This window comes from Labeo rohita, chromosome 6, assembly GCF_022985175.1.
Source record: "Labeo rohita strain BAU-BD-2019 chromosome 6, IGBB_LRoh.1.0, whole genome shotgun sequence".
In the NCBI taxonomy this organism is placed as follows: Eukaryota; Metazoa; Chordata; class Actinopteri; order Cypriniformes; family Cyprinidae; genus Labeo; species Labeo rohita.
In genome coordinates, this window is record NC_066874.1 from 21,444,031 (window position 1) to 21,464,812 (window position 20,782).

Consider the following 20,782-nt stretch of genomic DNA (forward strand, 5'->3'; position numbering starts at 1 on the left):
GGTTTTTGACAACCGTTACTGCATTTTTCATCTGCAAACAGTATAGGTTGAAAGATAACACAGTACGTGGTTAACAAATTAATTAGTTTTTTTTTTTTTTTTTTTTTTTTTTATTGAGATATACTAAGAAAAAAAAGATGGCTTAGCAAGTCTGAGCAGCAGGCTTAATTTCTTCATTCTTATTTTTATTCTTATTTTTTTTTTTTATTAAATTAGACCCAACCTATAGACAAGTTCTCCATGTTTGTTATATATTGCTGTCCCACAACCAAAAACACATTTAAAAACATTTAAGTATTCAAATCTTAGATGTTTACTAAGATCATTCCATTATATTTTGAAATCCACAATTATATTTAAAATATCAGTAAGCTTAATATATATAAAATCATCATTTAGCAGTTGGGAGGTGGCTGTCCCAAACCCTGAATTTCAACTTCTGAAAATGATATTAAAATCATTTTATTTTATCATTCCATTGTTGTTTTTAAATGTATTTTTTCATTTTATTTTCGAATTATGAAAATTCATGTAAAAACAAATGTTCCCTGCATTTTTCACGTCACTACCGAAACACTGTATGTTTTAGTCTGTTTGCTAAAACTAATTTTAACTACACCCATACATTTATGATCAGAAAATACTGGTTTTACTCTCTCTCATAGCTACATGAGTAGATAGACCCCATCATTTTGAGGTAAATGTGTTCAAAAGTATGAAAAATCTATGTGTAACTTTAAAGAACGTCACTACCAAACACCATTTTTTTTATAATTAAAGACTTTTTATATGTGTACAACTTTTCAGAACTTGGTGAAGAATTTGGTGAAGTTTCGCTAGTGACATCTTTTAGGGTTTTTTTTTTTTTTGGGTGTTATCCCACAAAACTGTCACTACTGTAACAGTTACAACCGAAACATGTCATCATCGTTTCGGTAGTGACAAAAGGGAACACATAATCCTTTATTTGGGTGAAATAAACCAAATTTTAGTAGTTTTTAAATTTTTAGTGTTTTAGTATGTTTTATTAGTGGTCGCTACTGAAAATGTGCTGTCATGACTGAAACATGGGATGATTTATCAAAAATAAAATATACTGAATTATCAACTAATACGTTATGATAATGTTTGGTTCAGTGTAGATTCAAACTAATGAATCCTTAAGTCTGAAATCATTATGATCTACTTTTTGAGTTTTACAAATAAAAACTGGATTCAAAATACAACAAATCTCATAAAGCAAACTTGAAATATTGTTAAAATTGTAACTGTTATTGTTTTACCTCTGAGAACTTTTTAATAAAATATATTTACGATTTAATTATGTAGAATAATGAGCAAAAGCATTAAAAATGAAAACTCTCTGTAGTATATGAATTTCATGTTTTTACTAAAAAAAAAAACAGATAAACAAGACAACAAAGAAACAATCAGAAATTTTAAAAACTGAACGTTTACTTGTTCAATACAATACAGATTTTCATTTTCCCCCTTTAAGCATTTGAAAATTTATAGCAGTGTGGTCTGTTTTTTTATTTTACTTAATACATTCTAACTGATACAGTATGTGAATTCATATTAAAAGCAAGGAAAAACTATTTTAATTTGAATTCACCACTGTAGTATAATACCTATGGCCAAAAACCTACAACAACAGGAAACAAAATTGATATTTTCAGAATTTAGAACTGAAAAAAAAAGCCAGAATCACCATTAAACATGTAGAATATGGTGTAACATTATCAGTGATGACACTTTACTTATTTAATATTAATGGATTGACATGGCATTGTGACATTGTGTATAGTTCATTTATCAGTGAAATACTTCTTCTCAGGATAGTACTGCTTAATGACAATAGTGCCTATCAAAGAGAAAAAGGCTACAACTGTGAGGATGGTCCTCAGTGCTTTAAACCAGCTTGGATATGTGGGTAAAAGGGACAGGTCATAATGTAATGCTATCCCAAGCCCCATTATCACAAGCACAGCAGACTGTGTAATATCATGGCAAAAAAGCAGTGCTGTCCAAGCAATCAGAGAGGGAACCACACTGTTGGCTAAATTGAGCCAGTCAGGTTTTGCTGGACTCCCAGCAGGCAAGGCGAAACCCCAGCGTACCCCGCCAAGAAAGGAAACAATGGACGCTCCGTACGCAACTTGAGCAAAAGCGACTTCAGGAAGATACAGCTCTGTGACAGCCATAAGTAGAGGAGCGGATACAAAAGGTATGAGACCAGATAATCCGAGATAGAGTGCCGGCTTTGGAGCTTTCTTCAGGTCTCTCATGTCATAACGAACCAAATCAAGTTCTCTTGGTGGACTCTCTTCCTCAGGACGTTTCTTCAGTCTTTGCACAGAGCAGTGAAATGATTGGGCTCCCAGAACAGAGCCAGCAACATGTCTAGGGGGCAGCCGTCCATATAAACCTCTAGTAAACAGTGTTGAACAGTGAGTGGTCCGCGGTCCTAAACAGGCAAATTTGTTGGACACCTGAAGGAGGCCACTCCACTGCATTCCCTGTTATTAGGGAGAAAAGAAATGTCAGTTAAAATAATTACTATTACCTATTAATGAGAATTCAAATAAACAATCGAAAATACATCACGTGTTGGAAGTCTATTACCATTAGTTAACACAGAGTACTGTTATTCACGAGATAAAAGAAAAATGTGCAACAAAACGTGATGGGTTAAATGTTTCACTCACTCCAAAGTTACGAAGGATGTGACGTCCGATTACACTTGCCAACATTTTACCTGCAATTCAAATAATTAAAAAAACACGTTATTAAACCTTTGTTTGAGGACAGTCTTTGGCTTGTTGTCTGAATCATATGTCTTTGTACTTAAGCCGCTGAACTGAATTACATATTATAAAAGCTAACATGCTAACTCTGCACCAAGCATAAACAGTGCTTATTTATCAGCAAACGGTCTGTGATATTATGAAAACATACCTTGATTTCATATCATAATGTCGTAAAATAAAACGAGGAGTTATTATTAGTCAACAGAAGGTCATTACAACGTGTGTGACAATGCGAAGCCAGATACATCACAACACGAAAAGTTCTAATAAAAGTCCTACGGAAGTGTACAGGGTCATGTAGTTTAATTCAAATTAAACACAATTTAGCATACCAGTAATTATATTAAAAAAATCAACAGTGGACGTTTATAGATATGATCGAATATCATAGGAATGGAATGTTAAAAAAAAAAAAAAACAACTGCAGTTTAAAGCTATACTTTAAAATGTATTACATTTTTTAAATGTCGCAAATTATTTGTGGTGTTTAATACACAATTAATACACAAAATGTTAAACATTTTATTTATTTATTTTATTTTTTTTTTTTTTTAAATCCATTCTATTGCTATTTAAATTAAAATCTATTATGCCAATATGTTATTTGTGAGATATTATATTATTTATTATGTTTTATGCAAATCTGATACAATTATGTAGTCTGAACAACAAAGAAAAGCACAAAAATATAAAATAATTTATATTAAATAATATAAATTATTATTAGCAAAACAATTAAAAGTTATTATTATGTTCTTTTTAGGGGTCTGATGAAGCAGGTTCACATCTCTGTTTTGTTTTGTTTTGTTTTAGTGCTATCAAACAATTCATCGCATCCAAAATAAAAGTTCTTGTTTACATAATATATGTGTGTGTGTGCTGTGTATATTTATTATGTCTGTATAAATACACACACATGCATGTATATGTTTAAGAAAAAAATATTTTCATATATTAAATATATTTATATATAATATAAATATATACATGTAAATACATGTAAACATTTTCAAAATATATACTGTATGAGTATATAATTATATATACACAGTATACACAATACACATATATTATGTAAACAAAAACTCTTATTTTGGATGCGATTAATCGTTTGACAGCACTTGTTTCTTTTTTTGGGGGGGGTGTTGTTGTTTATTATTATTATTATTATTATTCTTTAATGAAAAAACTGCACAACAGACATTATGAAGGAGAACAAGAGAGAGAAGAAAGAAAAGAAAAGAAAAAAGAAATTACAACGACAGACATGCAAGACCTTTGTATCACTCAAAAAATTTTAATTGCCTTAGATAGTACAAAATAATTTTCTTACAAACCACTGTGAAACAGGGCTCTTTGTTAGAAAACGTACACCTATTTATGTAAAACTTAACTAATAAAATAAACAGAATAATAACAAAAGCTTCATCATTCACGTTATAATAATTAAAATATCCAAAAAAAGATCACTCATAGTTGGTTCTCTTCTAAAGTGGCCACTCAAGGGGATCTAGGTTTTACAGTGTCATAAATTTAGTCAATTTTTAACAAATGAATAGATTTTTCAAATATGTGTGGGTGATTATTGAATGACACATCATAGCATTTGTGCAAAAGAGGAAATTACTTCTTTGATACCTGATATCATATTGTAAAATGAAATGGCCTCACATAACTTCCCACAGGACAGACACGATTCATCCGTTTGCTCTGCACACATTATGTTCACATAGATGTGTGTGCATTTTTCATAAAATCTTTTAGGTTTATACACACATTGGGAAAAGTTACATTACAAGTAATGCATTACAATATTGCGTTACTTCATTAAAAAAGTTAAATTGCATTACTTAATTACTTTTTTATAGAAAAGTAATGCATTATGTTATTTTTGCGTTACTTTTTTTGTCACCTGAGCGGGGCTTGCTCATTAGTTTTTTAATAAAAAAACACTTCCTTAAGCCTGAAAGAGCTTTTACTATGACAAAAGTCATAGTAAAAGCTCTTTCAGGCTTAAGGAAGTGCATCTACTCTCATTTTTTGTCAAAGAGCTGTCAGTTAATAAGTGGGAAAACAAAGTAACTTTGCGTTACTTATATGAAAAAGTAACTCAGATATTTTCTTGTCAGTTTAAAAGAAATGCATTACTAGCAATGTTGGGGAGTAACTAGTTACATGTAACGGAATTACGTAATTTAATTACAAAATAAATGTAATTAGTTACTGTTACTGAGAAAAAAATATGTAATTAAATTACAGTTACTTTTGAAAAATGCCAGTGATTACAAAGGGGATTACATCTGAATTTTTTCACACACCCACCCCCACTTACAGATTTAAATATACTTCTTTTAAATTGCATTGACTGCTCTAAAATGAGACACCAATGTTTCAGGAGTTTAGGACACAGAATAGGACACATGCTTATTCGATAACTGTTTTATTTCCTATTTGGGTTTATGCATAAACTTTATTTTTTAAGATTGTTTTTTCCAATGCATTGTTGATTTCAAACCCCATATCATTAAACTATTTCTTGTTATGATGTTATGTTATGACATATAACGCAACCGCGCTCACGGTGACCTGAGTTTGATTCCCGTCTCAAGGTCCTTTGCCGATCCCGCTCCCCTCTTTCCTCCCAGCTCTTTCCTCTCATCTCTCTACTGTCCTATCACAATAAAAGGCATAAAAAGCCCAAAAATATAAGTAAAAAAAAAAGTCTGAATTTGTGGTGGCTGTGCTTTAAATTAAATGATTACACAGCTCAGACTCTTTCGGGGGAACTTAAGTCAGTGCTATATGCTCGTTATTTTTTCTTTGTGGAAGCTTTGCATTTGGTTAGCTAATAAAATGTTAAAGCTTAATTTAATATTATGTGTACAATTTCTTAATTCTGTCATCCTGGTATCGTGCTCTATTGTTGCTGCCATTTTTTGTACATCGTAATGGATTATAAGATAACTAACAAACTAGTACTACTACTTAATTATTTATGTAGTAAAATGTTATGTAAGAAAACTGGTATGACTGCAGTGTGTCTCTAAAATGTCTAGTTTGAACTTGCCGTTTGCCAACAACTTTCTTCATGAAAGCTTTGCGTTCAAATATTTCAACTCAGATCAGTTTTTCGTGTCTAAGGATTTTGACACGAAACATCTAAATAATCTATCAAGCAGCTGTGTAATAAGTTAGATCATGTACATTCAGCCAGTTGTTATTGCAAAATAAAGATGTATGTTATCCCTTACTTATTATAATCTTAATTCAAGTGATAAAGGATTTTGAAAGTCTGACAGCAATCAGCGTTGAGTGCTACTGTAAGGTTAACTCTGCCTGGTTTAAATGTTTCAACATTTAAAAATATTAGAAATTTAGAAAAGTAATCAAAAAGTAATGTTACATTACTTTAATAAAGTAATTGAAAAGTTACACTACTTACTACATTTTAAATCAAGTAACTTGTAATCTGTAACCTATTACATTTCCACAGTAACCTTCCCAACACTGATTACTAGTTACCTGAAAAAGTAATCCGATTACATATCTCGCGTTACTTGTAACGCGTTACCCCCAACACTGCACACATCTAGTTATTTTTGCGTTACTTCACGTGTAATAATACGTCAAATTCCATCATTCCATTTCTGGTAGCAGAGCCAGATTTGCATTACCAGAGGGCATGCAGTCTGCCATGTTGTTCACATAAAATTTAGTTACAGATTAACTCAATATATTTCACGGGTAATGCAAAAGGCGTGAAAACAACATTAAAAGTCCCCACTCTGTGCGTGTCAAACTCTCTCTTGAGTAAATCCTCGAGCTGGCTTGAGCTGAGGGAATGTTATGACGCGGCGAGCGCGCTGTGCTCTGCGATCGATTAGCTCGTCTGTGCAGAAGTAGACAGGAACAAGCTAGACGGATTGGCAAAGTCGGAACGAGTGTGATTAAAAAAACACAAACAAAATCCAGAATCAGAATTACGACAACCTCCAAGCTGTCAAATTGACTTGACAAGCGGTGCATCATCGTCTTCGATTAACTTATTGGGATAGACAAGGGATCAAAAGGTAGGTGTACATCGAAATGTTTATTCGGTGCTTTGGTGTCGAGAGGGAGCCATTTTACAACACTTTATTCCTGCTCGGAATGCTAGCTTAGCCTAGCCCGCGCCGTGGCTAAAACAACACGCATTTCGTCACGGCACAAGGCCGAGTCGTTATAATTCACTCTTATGTATGCCTCTAATAATGCCTAAACGTTTCTTTTCTCTAAAAGTTTGAATTTAACCACTCGGCGTGGGCTAAAAGGTTTCTGCACACATTGAATGGCCTACTATGCTAACTGTGCCGTGCTAGCGAGTGTGCAGCAAGTAGGAAGACAAATAAGTAATTACTTATAGTTTGTTAGTATTTTTAACTCTTGCATGCTTTAGAATGTTTGGCTGAGGGTATTAAATATTAGTTTTCAGTTATCACTGATGTATTTTAAAGTCTGTTCTAGTTTATATCCTGCAGCTAACTCTTTTGCTAGTTATACGCCTGCTTTTAGTTCTCCTGGACTTTACTTTCTACTTCAGCTGTTTTGCATTATACAAATAAGTTGTTTATCTTATTGTAACGTTAGCTAGACAATCCACGGCCGTGAACAGATACAATTTCGTATAAAATCCAATGACAGTGAGATGATTAGTCATGTTTAAAAATTTAATTCACTCAAAAATGACATTTTTGTCATCATTTACTCTCATTTTGTTCTAAGCCTGCATGATTTCTGAGGAATAGAAAAAGAGATGTTTTGTAGAATGTTAGTGACTGATAATATCAGTCATCATTCTTTTTCACTTTTTTACCATGCAGTGAAAGTTTAACGGACAAGACTAACGTTAGATGTCATTCTGCCTGTTATCTTTTTTTCCTCTGAGAGGGAAAACTAGGTTTTGATTATTGGGAAATGAGTAAATGATGGCAAGAAGTAAAGTGTCAGTTTAAGGCAGCTTGTTGTGCTGATAAACTACACTACCAGTCAAAAGTTTTTGAAAATAAGATTATTATTATTATTTTTTTTTTTTTTAAAGAAGTCTCTTCTGCTCACCAAGCCTGCATTTATCTCATCCAAAATACAGCAAAAGCAGTAATATTGTGAAATATTTTTACTGTTTAAAATAACTCTTTTCTATTTGAATGTATTTTAAATATATGTTAGAATGTATTCTAATATGCTGATTAGAATGATTGATACACTGTATATTTTATGTTCTTTTTTTTCTTTTTAGGAAATACGTTTTATAAATTTTATAAATTAATCGTTTTATTTAGCGAGGATACTTTAAATGTATTAAAAGTGATGATAAAGACATAAGACATAAGATTTTTATTTCAGATAAATTCTGTCTTTCTGAACTTTCTTTTCATCAAAGAAACCTGGAAAAAATTCTACTCAGTAGTTTTCAACAATAATAATAATAATAAATGTTTTTTGAGCAGCAAATCAGAATATTAAAATGTTTTCTGAAGGATAATATGATTGGGGTAATGATGCCAAAAATTCAGCTTTGAAAGCACAGGAATAAAATACATTTTATAATATATTCAAATAGAAAATAGTTATTTTAAATAGTAAAAATATTTTAAAATGTTACTGTTTTCGCTTTTTTTTTTTTTTTTTGATCAAATAAATGCAGGCTTGGTGAACAGAAGAGACTTTTTAAAAAAATCATTAAAATCAAAAACTCTTTAAAAACTTTTGACTGGTAGTGTAAGTTTTTGTTTCAGTGTCTTTTAGGAGCCAGCTTTTGGGTGGTTGGAACTGGCAGAACCACATGAACTTTTCTTTAATTTGACAAAGTAGTTCTGTTTTGTGACTTGCTAAGCTCAAATATGTGCAAATATATTTCTAAATATTGTCTCTCAGTTTGTGGTAATAGAAACTGCGTACATACTAATTATCTAAGATTGGAAAAACATCACTTACAAAGTTTTACAAAGTTTTCATTGCTGGATGATCAATCAAATATTTGTTGTTGTTACAGAGTTGGTCTGCAGCTTAATTGTGAAGATCTGGAGAAAGAACAACCTGTTGGATTTGTGACTGCTGGATTTTAAGAGACCTGAGATCACCTAACATGCAATAATACAATCTGGAGTACACCTGTTGTTTCACATTGAATGTTCAAGGTTTGCTTGCACTTAGACGCTTGTGTTTTGGTTTCACTAAATTACCAATGCACGGTACACCGTGTTTAACAAGAATCTGCGCACTTTGGCTTCAAGTTACTCGCCTGTGGAAGCTTCTTCGAATTTGATGAACTGGAAGGTTGGACGTGTTGTTAAAAGTCAAATCATATTTACTTTAAATTTTTTCGGTAGCCTAACGTGATATTGGTTCACCAGCCATTTATCAGCCATGTGGGGCGAGAATTAAAGATGTCAAGTTTTCATTGTTTGGTTCACTGAATCATCCAAAATATGAGCTGTTGAAAGCTAAAGCAATTCTCATGACTTTATAACATAAAGCACTTCTAGCTATTGTGATGTGACAAATCAGCCCCCCTCCCCTTTTCGCCCTGACGTAGCACCTTCGCTGTTTTGATGAGGTGAACATATTCAAATCACCACTTTGTGCAAAACAGCTTTGTGTGGTACAAACCCACTCTCCGTTTTTTGTTGCTGTGTGTGTCTTCAGCCGAAAATGAGTGCGTAAAGGAGCTTTTGAGTGTCAAAGCAGGCACGACGTGCTGCTACCACAAGCACCCATAATAAGAGACTGGACGATCCAAGACTCAAATAGAGTTTCAGAACCCCTTGGATTTGCTTCATTTGTATCCAGTCCACCTGAATGCACGCAGTCATCCTTGGTGAACTAAGGGTGTCGTGGAGAGTCACTCTGGCATTACCGATCAAACACATCCGCTATTCTTCCGCAACTGCACGCCTCTGATCAAGAACAACACGTCTCCTTCTCTTCCACCACCTTACAATTTCACCTTGGGCTGCACAAGTTTCACTTCCATCCCCTTCTTTGCACCATCCTGGAAACTGGAGTTTGCCTGTGGCAGGAGTTGCGGTTGTCCTGAGGCTTCAGAGCCTGTGAAAGTGCATTGGTTGGGCCCTCTACACAGATACAGCCAAGGACAGGGCCATCGAACTACAGAGCCTTTGTCTCTGGGGTAAGAAGCCAAAATGTTTCGTTGGAACTTTCCTTGGTATTGATTATTTTGTACTTTGAGTTATCACTTATGTAATGGAATGTGAGATTTGTCATTAAGTAGAATGTATTGTTCCAAAGTTAGTTCTTGTTGAGAAAATACTAGTAAGTAAATACAGGCAATCATATCTAGGCCAGGAGAGCAATAAAACAGAAGTTAGTGTTTTTTGCTTTAATGTTTAACCTAGAAACTTCTAGCTTGACTTATTTTCTCTACAGGAAATGAAAATCTGTCTTGAAATTGAATGTTTTAGATCTCATAATATGTAAATGACTTTGTCATAGCTTGATCATCTGGTGAAAATGACAAACTTTTCTCTGGTAACGTGCTGGACTTCTCCAATCATTTAGTCTGCCTAAACTCCACCCCTCCACATTCATGTGGTTTTCAGATAGGTTTACATATGTGGACAAGCTCCTTCATTTTGTATAGAGCAGGGGTGCACAAATTCGGTCCTGGAGGGCCTGTCCTGCAGAGTCTAACTCCAGCCGCACCTGGACACACCTGAACCAGCTAATCAAGCTCTTACTAGGCATCCTAGAAATGTTGTGGCAAGGTGGAGCTAAACTCTGCAGGACACTGGCCCTCCAGGGTCAAGTTTGGGCATCCCTGGTATATAGCCAAGGTCTAGCCCAGGTGTGATTTCTACAGACACTTTTTTTTTTTAGTAATTATCTGTCAAGTTGTGGGGCATATTTTATGCAAAGGATTCCAAAAATCATTTGTAGCTTCTTAAATATGCACATACATTTGTAAGTGAGCTATTTGTAGGTTGATATTTACAAAAAAAGGTAGGCATTGGCCCTGCCATGCTTTCAAAACATTTCTCTCTTTCATTGAGTATCCTGATCAGCCTGACTCAGCAGCATTGGCTCAACCAATGACATGTTTCAGGGCAAGACTTGTTTGTTTCCTGACCTTTTGTCTGATGAGGGAAAATTCAAAAACTGTTTAAAACAGTCAGCCTTTTGTATTTGGTGCTGGAAAAATGGTACTTTACACATGAAGGATGATGACATGTACATCTGCTCAGGGACTGGGCAGTAAAGATATCCAGTGGCTAGATAAGTTTCAAAACTTCTCCTCCACCAACTTGCCACTCACGTTCACAATCACTGCAATTAGCAAACAACAGTGATCCAATCAAATATTTAGAACACACAAAGTTAAGATAGGATTGCAGTTTGCATTTCATGCTGGGGTTTGTGCAAGATGCTTAAAGTGCTTGAAGTACTTGAATTTGACTTTTTGAAATTTAAGGCCTTGAAAACCTTTGAAAATAGCAACGTTCCTAAAGAGGTACTTGAGAAGTGCTAGAATTATTGAAATGCAGGGTATCTATGAAATAAGTGTTTATTTTTTTCAATAAGCACATACAGTTGTGCTCAAAATGATTCATACCGTTGGTAAATATGATCAAAGAAGGCTGAGAAAATAAATCTGTATCATTAATTCTTTTGATCTTTTATTTAAAAAACTTACAAAAATCTAACCTTTCATTGTAGAATAAGAGTTTTAAAATGGGAGAGGAATCTTATTATGAAAAAAAATGTTTTTGTAATTAGCCACATTGGATACAATTAATCATACCCTTCTATTCAACTTTTTTTATAACCTTTTTATTCACTTTTTGCAACCTCCTTTTGCTGATAACAGCTCTGAGTCTTCACCTGTAATGCCTGATAAGTTTAGAGAGCATATGACAAGAGATCAGAGACCATTCCTTTATATAGAATCTCTCCAGACCCTTCATTAGCCCTTCAGGTCTTCAGTTCACCCCACTCATTTTCTATAGGGTTCTGGTCAGGGAACTGGGTTGGCCATGGCAGAAGCTTGGTTTGTTGTCAGTGACCCATTTTTGTTTTGATTTTGATCTTTGTTTGTGAACCATTGTCCTGTTGGAGGATCCAGCCGTGGCCAATGATGCCATTTATCTGAACAAGATATCCAGCATATCTGGCAGAAAAATAGGTCTACAACATTAAAGATACAGCAGTATTTTTTATTGTACACAGGGGTACTTTTTGTCCCTGTGTGCACCAAACTCATCTTGAGTGTTTGCTGCTAAAAAGCGAATTTGTTTTTGTTTCATCTGACCATAGAGCCCAGTCCCATTTGAAGTTCCAGTAGTGTCTAGCATATTAATATGAAATTTTTGAATGAAAGATCAAATGGATAAACAATGCAGACTTATATTCACAGCCTTCGTTGATCATATTAACCAAATTAAATTTTGAGCAAAGCTGTATTTTTCATGCAAAATTTTAAAAAACATTCCTGTTCATTTCAGTTTTTTTCACACTAGCAAGCTAAGTCAGTAGTAGTACTGACATTGTTGTGTAAACATGGCTGAAGACTCGAAAAGAAAAACAGCTGAACTGAATCAATTAAGTGAGTCATTTACGCAGGAACCACTCCGATTGATTCAAACTTGTGACTTTTTCAAGCGATTCACTAGGAAAAACCACTACAAATTAAAAGAACAATTTTCGACATAGCTTAAAATAAAATACAAGATTTTAAAAAGCATGTATAGTTATGGGTTAAACGGAGCTTGTCGAAACTCTGAATCAGTTAAACCATTGCGTCGCAAAATGATTCACTTTGAAGATTATAATGATGCAATGTTGGTTGCTTGCATTGTCAGTTCAGGCCATGAGGTTTGATGCCTCCATCCACTGACGGGAGACACTGGACCTAAATGGCGCAGCATGACTTTGTTCCTGCCTGGCTTAACTTCTCCACGCCTCAGCCCGCCAAGGTATTGAAATGAACTGTTGACTTTGTATTGACTTTGTGCTTTGTTTTTATTCAGGACAGTGTGACTCAACGGCCACTCTTAGTTCTCTTGAGCCTAATCATTCTTTTCTAAAATAAGCTATTTTAAAGCTGAAGCTGTCTGTTTAATTTGTGATTTTTAGTCCCCTGCTGCCCCCCTTGAGAAGCATGGAGAGCACTTTCCCCGCGGAGACAGCCGGCCGGGAGTAAACCGCCGCAGGCACAACTCTTCCGATGGCTTTTTCAACAATGACCCACTAAGAGCACCTGGAGGTAGAGGAGCACATGTCCACAACCTCCTTTGCATGCAGAGTTAGTCTGTTTCTTGCCTTGCTCTTTGTAACAGCTGTTCATTTTCTCTGTAGGTGATGGTTGGCAGCAGCCATCTCTGTTGAGGCATGACTCTGTAGATTCTGGTGTTGCGAAGGGGAGTCAGGGGGGATTGGGAGGTGGACCAGGGTGGAAGGAGACCCCCAGCTGGCATGGGGCACAGAGGGGCCAGGAAGGTCCTCACCACCACCATGCTCGGCATATCAAACGTGGTGGAGGCGAGAGGGACAGACAAGGGGGTCACCGACAGCGCAATGGAAACTTTCATCCACGCAAAGGTGGCCCATATCAGGACAGATATTCTGATGAAGAGCGCAATGATGACAAGCTCAAGTTTGTTGATGAGGATTTTGTAAGTGTTCTTTTTGTCTTGAGTTAGTTTACTTGTGTAGTGAGTCACACGCCTACCAGGCGTGAGTTAAAGAAGTTTAGTTCTGTCATAGTTTACATGCCATTCATTAATTGCCCACATGCTTTGTTTTCATGTGAATTTCAGCCCTCCTTGAACCCAGAGACAACTGGAAAGCCAGCCAGTCAGCCTCGTGCTGTCGGGACTCCGGCAGGAGTATGGGGTAAAGTTGCTTTTTTTAATTAAGTCGCCCTTATCCAGCCGCATAAAAATGAAAACATCATGTTGCATTTATTGCCTTGTTCTCTAAAGTTTTTTTTTTTATAACCTGTGTTACAGAGAACCCCCCTAGTGCAAAACAGGCTATGTCTAAGATGCTGGTCATTAAGAAAGTGTCTAAGGAGGATCCCAGTGCTGCATTTTCGGCTGGTTTTGCCAGTGCTGGCCCTCTGCCCGCCAATGGTTCTAAAGTCTCCATCCCTGGACCCAGTGTCTACAAGAATCTGGTCCCCAAACCTGCCACTGCCCCCACCAAGGTACTAAGCCAGTGCATCTGAAAATAGTATTTATGTGACATTAGGGATTTGTTATACAAGCTAATTGGATCGCATCACTTATAGTGAAGACTAGGCTTTTCGTAATGTTGTTTTGATTGTATTAGGGCTATGGTGTCATTTTCCATTTATAAATAAAACCTTTGTCTTCCTTTTTATAGCCTGGGCCATGGAAACCCAATGGAAGGGAAACTAAAGTGGGTTTGCATTTCTCTGGACGGGATTCGGCCTTCACCAGCCCAGTTTCTGTGACCAAACCTCTGACACCCGTCAGTGCACCTGCCCATGGCACTTCTAAAGAGGTAAAAGGACAAAACCATGCATTGAGGCTGTATTTTGTAGTTGGTTTTCATTTAAAAAGTCAGGATAAATTTTTTTTTTTTTTTTTTTCTCCATTAATTCATACAAAGACCAAGATGGGCATTATTCCTACAATAAGTACACCTTCAGTCACACTTTATTTTATGTTTAATTCTCATTAATAGCTACAACTTTTTCTTTAATAGACGCCTAATTTGCTGCTTACTGTTAGTTAGTAAGCTGTTAAGTTTAGGTGTGGGGTAGGATTAATGGATTTAAAATATGGTCAGGCAAAATAAGGTAATATGTGACCCTGGTCAAAACCAGTCTTAAGGTTCAATTTTTTTCAAAATTAACATTTATACAACACCTGAAACTGAATAAATAAGCTTTCCATTTATGTATGGTTTGTTAGGATAGGATGAAATTTGTCCGAGATACAACTATTTGAAAATCTGGAATCTTGAAAATCGCCTTTGAAGTTGTCCAAATGAAGTTCTTAACAATGCATATTATTAATCAAATTAAGTTTTAATGTATTTATGGTAGGAAATGTACAAAATATCTTCATGGAACATGATCTTTACTTAATATTCTAATGATATTTGGCATAAAAGAAAAATCGATAATTTTCATCCATACAATGTTGACTATTACTACAAATATACCCGTATGACTTATGACTGGTTTTGTTGTCCAGGGTCACATATGTTCTTTATAAGTACTAGTAAACAGCCAGTATGCTAGTAACAGAGCTGTGTAGATTACTTAAAAATTGTGGTCTGTTACTGATTCCAAATTACATTACAAAATTGTAGTTTGTATTGTAATCCATTACATTACACATTTTAGGTAATAGAATCAAACTGCCTTTTTGATTACTCGTTTATCACGTTGAGTTAAATAGGATAATATTGTACCATATTGAAATAAAAATAGAAAGAGTAAGAAAATATATTCCATTTGTTGTTATTAACAAGATGAAGTACATTAAACATTAAATTACATCAAGGTTTCCCAAACTGGTGTTTGTGGAGGAACTGCAAGAGGTTTATGAGTTTAATTAAAAAAAAAAAAGAATAATTAAATCATAAAGTAAAATTAAGTCATTTTAAAATGAATACACACAAAAAACGTACTAAAAAAAGAAATATTTTATTTGTTTACCTGCATGTCATGTGACCATAATGAGTGTCAGAGAACTGTGAACATGCAAATATAATACTTAATTATTAAAAAATTTGCTTCAAGTAAATATATTAAGTGAAATAGGAGCAGATGACAAAACAAACTGTGAATTTGTGCATTTTAACGTGTTTGAAAGACAAAAGCCTTTCAAAGACAGAAATTCATGGTTAAGTATCCTACAGAGTGATCATTCAAATAAAAATGTGTTCATCGGTAGTTGATGCAATGTTCATAAATTCAGTGGTCAAATGGTGTGTCACCACCACCTGTCTAGTGACTGATCTTTGTGTGAATGTCTACAAAACTGGAAGACTTTTTGAATGTGTATAAGCAGTAGGCTATTTTAGAATTTTAGTTTTGGTGTTGTGTAAATAATGTAATCATGTAATCCATAAAAAGTAACTATTGTCTGATTGAGTTTTTTACAAATGTAATTTAATATAATTACAAGTACTTAATATTTGGAATCTGATTACATAATCCAGATTACATATAATCAGTTACTGCCCAGCTCTGGCTAGTTATATACGTGCTAGTTATTAGTGAGAATAATTGCTCCTTAAAATAAAGTGTTACCAGAACTTCTAAATTTTGTTTAATCTTTTGCCAGTAAGGACCTAGTACTCAACATTCCCAGAAAAATGTGATTGTTGTTGGCTTCATTTCAGAGCAAATGCTTTCATGGTATCACTGTATGATTCAGCCATTTACAAAACACACAAACGGATGAAGATTGATTGAAAAATGTTTACAGCACAGATCTGCTCTGCGCTTCAGTATTCTCCGTTATTCATCAAACAAACGTTATCATGTTTATCCATAGGAGAACTTCAATAATCAACACAGCTGCTTACTCAGCATTTTCTTATGTGAACTCGTGTTTATCTTTCCATTTCTGTTTCTCTTTCTCTCTCTCCATAGCCGCCCTCCAGCACTACCCCTCCCATAGACATCACCCCCTCACGGCTAAAGCTGATGCGGCGCAGCACAGACCGTAAGAGTGAGTTCCTGCGTGGGCTAAAGGATGAGAGAAATGGGGATGTGAGTGACTGCCACAGTCCAGGAGCTCCAGCAGAGGTGCACATGAATTCGTCTCTGATCTGTTGTATTTTAGCTGATGTAATAAATTTGCCATTATTTGCTCAGTTTAAGATTATCTAGTATTGGATTTTGAGATTCGCCCCATTGAGATTTCCCGCTTATATCATTAATCTATACACCTTTGTCAGTAAGAAAGTCAAATTATGTTATGTATAAAAGGTTTTTTTTCATCTGATTTATTTATTAGCATTATATTAGCCATTAGCAACCAGATTTTCAAAATAGATACATTGGTTATTATTTATTTCCATGATTTCAGTAAGTTTAGCAAGCAGTTAATTGATTTGTTTAACTATGTTTAACCTTTATGTTTGCTGAGGATTCGTTTGTGGTTTATCTTTGTTTAGGGAGAGGGAAGTACCCCAGAACCAAAAGAGTTTGGAGAGAGTCATGAGAACGGCATCTCCCACTCTCTCAGTGACTCAGACCCAGAGCACTTGTCCAGCTCTCTGGAGGCGGAACACAGGTCAGAGCGACCACATGCAAACACTTGAAAAACACAGCTTACTGAACAAAACATATTCTCCTCCATCAGACATATAATCTCACTTCCACATTCTAGTAAACTGCCTACATGAGCGAATGCCTTCTAATAACTTCTATTAAGTATAGTCCACCCAAAAAAAAAAAAAGTCATTTACTCACATTCACATTTTGTACAAAAATGATGTTTTGAAGAAACTTGGTAACTAATAAAGTTTAGGTTCCCACTGACTTATTTGTATGGACAAAAAATATAATGAAAGTCAATGGGAACCGAAGCAAAACATTCTTTAAAATACATTTGGTCAATTACATTTGGTCAGCAGAAAAACAAATTACAGATTTGAAAGGACAGGAAGTGATCACAGAGTTTTCATTTTTGGGTGGACTATTTTTTTAAATGGTATGCTGCAAATGACCAATTTAAAATGTTTCACATGGGCAGCAACATGGAAGACCCTGGACCACAAAACCATTTATAAGGTTCATTTTTTTCTGAAATGGAGATTTATACTTCTTTTGAAAGCTGAATAAATAAACTTTCAGAATGGTTTGTTGATGTATGGTTTAAGATTTGACAATATTTGGCCGAGATACAACTATTTGAAAATCTGGAATCTGAAAATTTAAAGTTGTCCAAATGAAGTTCTTAGCAATGCATAATACTAATCAAAAATTACATTTTGATATATTTATGGTAGGAAATTGACAAAATATTGTCAAGGAACTATTGCTAAAATATATCTGTGCTACTTAAGATTGTTTTTTAGTACAGGGTCACAATTTAGTTCTTAAGTTTCCTAATAACATGTTGCTTAACTATATTTTAAGCATAAAGATACATTGTTTAAATTAAACTTTCATTTTAATTTACTTTTTGGTTGTGGAATAAATCTAAATTGTATTTATCTTCATGCATTTAAATGTTTTTAATTATTTTTATTTTCAACATTTTTTTGTATATATAAAAAAACAAGTTTTTGCAAGCAAATTTCTCTCTCTCTCTTTTTTTTTTTTTTTTTTTTTTTTTAAGCACCACACTGAATTTTTTTTTTTTTCTTTACTGATCTTCATCACAATGTATCTCAAATTAAAGGGATAGTTCATTAATTACTAATAATTAAGACATTTGTTCATCTACAGAACACAAATTAAGAGATTTATGAGCTTTCTGACCCTGTCTAGACAGCAACACAACTACCACGTTCAAGGCCCAAAAAAGGTCAAAAAGACACGGCCAGAAACGGAAGAGAAGAAATTGTTGAATGTTGTTGTTTTTGTTTTATTAGTGCACAAAAAGGGTTCCCGAAGTAGTATTCGTAATATTACGGTTGAACCACTGATATCACATGGACTATTTTATCGATGTCCTTACTACCTTTCTGGGCCTCGAACATGGTAGTTGCATTTCTGTCTATGGACTGTCAGAAAGCTCTCAGATTTCATCAAAAATATCTTAATTTGAGTTTTGAAGACGAACAAAGGTGTTGCGGGTTTGGAACAACATGAGGGTGAGTAATTAATGACAGAACTTTCATTTTTGGGTAAACTATCCCTTTCATAATGAAAGGACATGTGCGATGACACATTGATATGCTCGCATCCCACCAACATAGACAACATCCACAATTCACTTTCTCACACATGTGAATCCTCTGTGACAGGTTGCTGAAGGCAATGGGATGGCAAGAATACCCAGAAAATGATGACAACTTCCAGCCCCTCACTGAGGATGAACTCAAAGAGTTTCAAGCTAAAACTGAACAGGTATGAGAAATGTATACATTGTTTATTCTTGATTTCTTTTCCTCTGTGACTGACTATACGTGCGTTTGGTCTCAGATGAAGAAGATTGGTCTGGGACGTAACGGTGTGCTCTTGAAGCCACGTAGCGTGGCCCTGCTAACCTGGAGGAACACCCCAAACCCTGGCCTGGAAGAGGGCTCTGAGTCTGAGACGAGCAGTAGCAGCCAGACCTCCGATGATGATGATACCTAATGTGGCTTTAAACACCCCTCCCACATTTCCCTTTCTCTCTTTCACTTAATCTGTCGCCTCCATCAGACCCATTTCTTTCAATTAAAAGAAGAGAGAAAAGATTCTTTTCATGGACAAGGAACATCGGTCATATCCCAGGCGGAGAGAAAAAGAATTCACTTGTCAGCTCGTAGGCAGTGTCTTTTTGTTTGAGTTTTTTTTTTTTTTTTTTTTTCTTTTCCTTATTTTTTCCTCCCCTCTTTCTCCTTGTCTGCGTTTTGTTCTTTATCCTGAACTAGAAATGTCAAAGAAAGCCACACGCACCCTCCACCAGATCTTTTTTGTTTTTGCTTGGGGAAAAAGACTAATTCATAATAATAACACCACCAGTTATAACCGTGATTTAACGTGAAATATGACATCATCTGAATGTTCTATAAAATGGCTTTGACACCTTTCTAAACAGTTTTTTTCCTTTCCGCGAAAACAATTCGTAGCATTAGTGTTAAGATGAAACAATCATTGTGAGCCGCTGACTGCGACGTCGTTCCCAGTCCCTCATAGAAATGAACTTAAGCCAGTCATCCCTGCAGCAAGGAAGAACTAAAGCAACACTGAATGGACTGTCACTTGCAGTCTGGCAGCTAGAACACCAGTCCATTTCTGGCTCCAGTTCCAGCAAACTGCTCATTTTCACTTTTCATTCTGCAGAATCATACTAATACCTGATTTCATATGTCTGCCAAGTACACTTGTGAGAAAACCTTCGAGGATGTTTGAAAGTTAGATTTGAAACCTAGCTTCCGGAAGAGTTTGTTAGGAACTGGTTTTTGAATAAAGGTAACGTTTGGATGGAAGGGTCTATCTATGTTTTATATGTTGCGTTCTGGGAAGCCAGGCGAACATACAGATGCTCAGTTCACTGAGGTTGGATTCTGTTTAGGGAAGAAGTTCAAAAAATCATAAACGGACTGTTTTTTTTTTGCCCATATATGGTGTAAAACAGTTTTTTTTCTTTCTTTGAATAACCTAAAAGCTGTTTGATTTAAACCATATTGAAATCCTGAACATTTCAGAGTTCCTCTATAAAAAGCATTTTCATGCTTACAGAAATAATGCTGTGGCAATCATTTTCAATAGCTTTACATTCATTGCATGTAGATTGATAAGGGGTGTTCAATAAACAGAAAGGATTGATCTTATTCCCTCATAAAACCCAAATAAAATCTACCCAATGGAATAGAAAGCATTAAACATTATTGGGCTTATGTAATGTTTACAATGCAGGAGCTGTCTATGGTTTGTAATGACTGTGAACTTTGTTTGAGCGATTCAGTACGATGGCTTGCACGCTTTGTTCTGCTTTCTTGTTTTTTGAACAGTTCATTTGAGGTTCATTTTAGCCGTCGAGTTCTATCCCTGCTGCTGGCAGTGAAGTAGAGATCCATCTTTAAAACGTCTTTATTTCATGAGGGACTGCTGGTGTAAATTGTGCATCTCCTTTTTTTGTACCTTGTTTTTGCTGATAGGGTATAAAAATTGCTTTATCACAGATTTAAGTTTCTTTTTTAATTTTGGTACAGCTGTAAAAATTCCCACATAAATAGTTTTTTTCTTCTTCTTTTGTTTGCATTATATTGTTTCTGCAGCCTTGATATTCAGGGTGGATTGTAAAAAATATAAGAATAAAAAATTGTGAGTTTTG

The 20,782-nt window shown here is 35.0% G+C and overlaps 2 protein-coding genes across 2 annotated transcripts; one reads left to right on the top strand and one right to left on the bottom strand.

The window, feature by feature from the left end:
• Positions 1-1,433: 1,433 nt before the first annotated feature.
• On the bottom strand, positions 1,434-3,083 carry tmem69 (transmembrane protein 69). Its single transcript, XM_051111537.1, has 3 exons — positions 2,959-3,083; positions 2,709-2,758; positions 1,434-2,519 (listed from the first exon to the last, which is right to left on the bottom strand). Exons 2-3 carry the CDS (start codon positions 2,751-2,753, stop codon positions 1,809-1,811), a joined length of 756 nt encoding a protein of 251 aa, XP_050967494.1. The 5' UTR covers positions 2,754-2,758; positions 2,959-3,083; the 3' UTR covers positions 1,434-1,808.
• Positions 3,084-6,642: 3,559 nt separating this feature from the next.
• gpbp1l1 (GC-rich promoter binding protein 1-like 1) lies at positions 6,643-19,308 on the top strand. Its single transcript, XM_051111526.1, has 12 exons — positions 6,643-6,880; positions 8,842-9,978; positions 12,665-12,778; positions 12,939-13,068; positions 13,161-13,477; positions 13,622-13,697; positions 13,814-14,010; positions 14,190-14,330; positions 16,438-16,593; positions 16,965-17,083; positions 18,765-18,867; positions 18,943-19,308. The coding sequence occupies exons 3-12, from the start codon at positions 12,719-12,721 to the stop codon at positions 19,096-19,098; spliced, it is 1,455 nt and encodes a 484-aa protein (XP_050967483.1). The 5' UTR covers positions 6,643-6,880; positions 8,842-9,978; positions 12,665-12,718; the 3' UTR covers positions 19,099-19,308.
• The last annotated feature ends 1,474 nt before the right edge of the window (positions 19,309-20,782 follow it).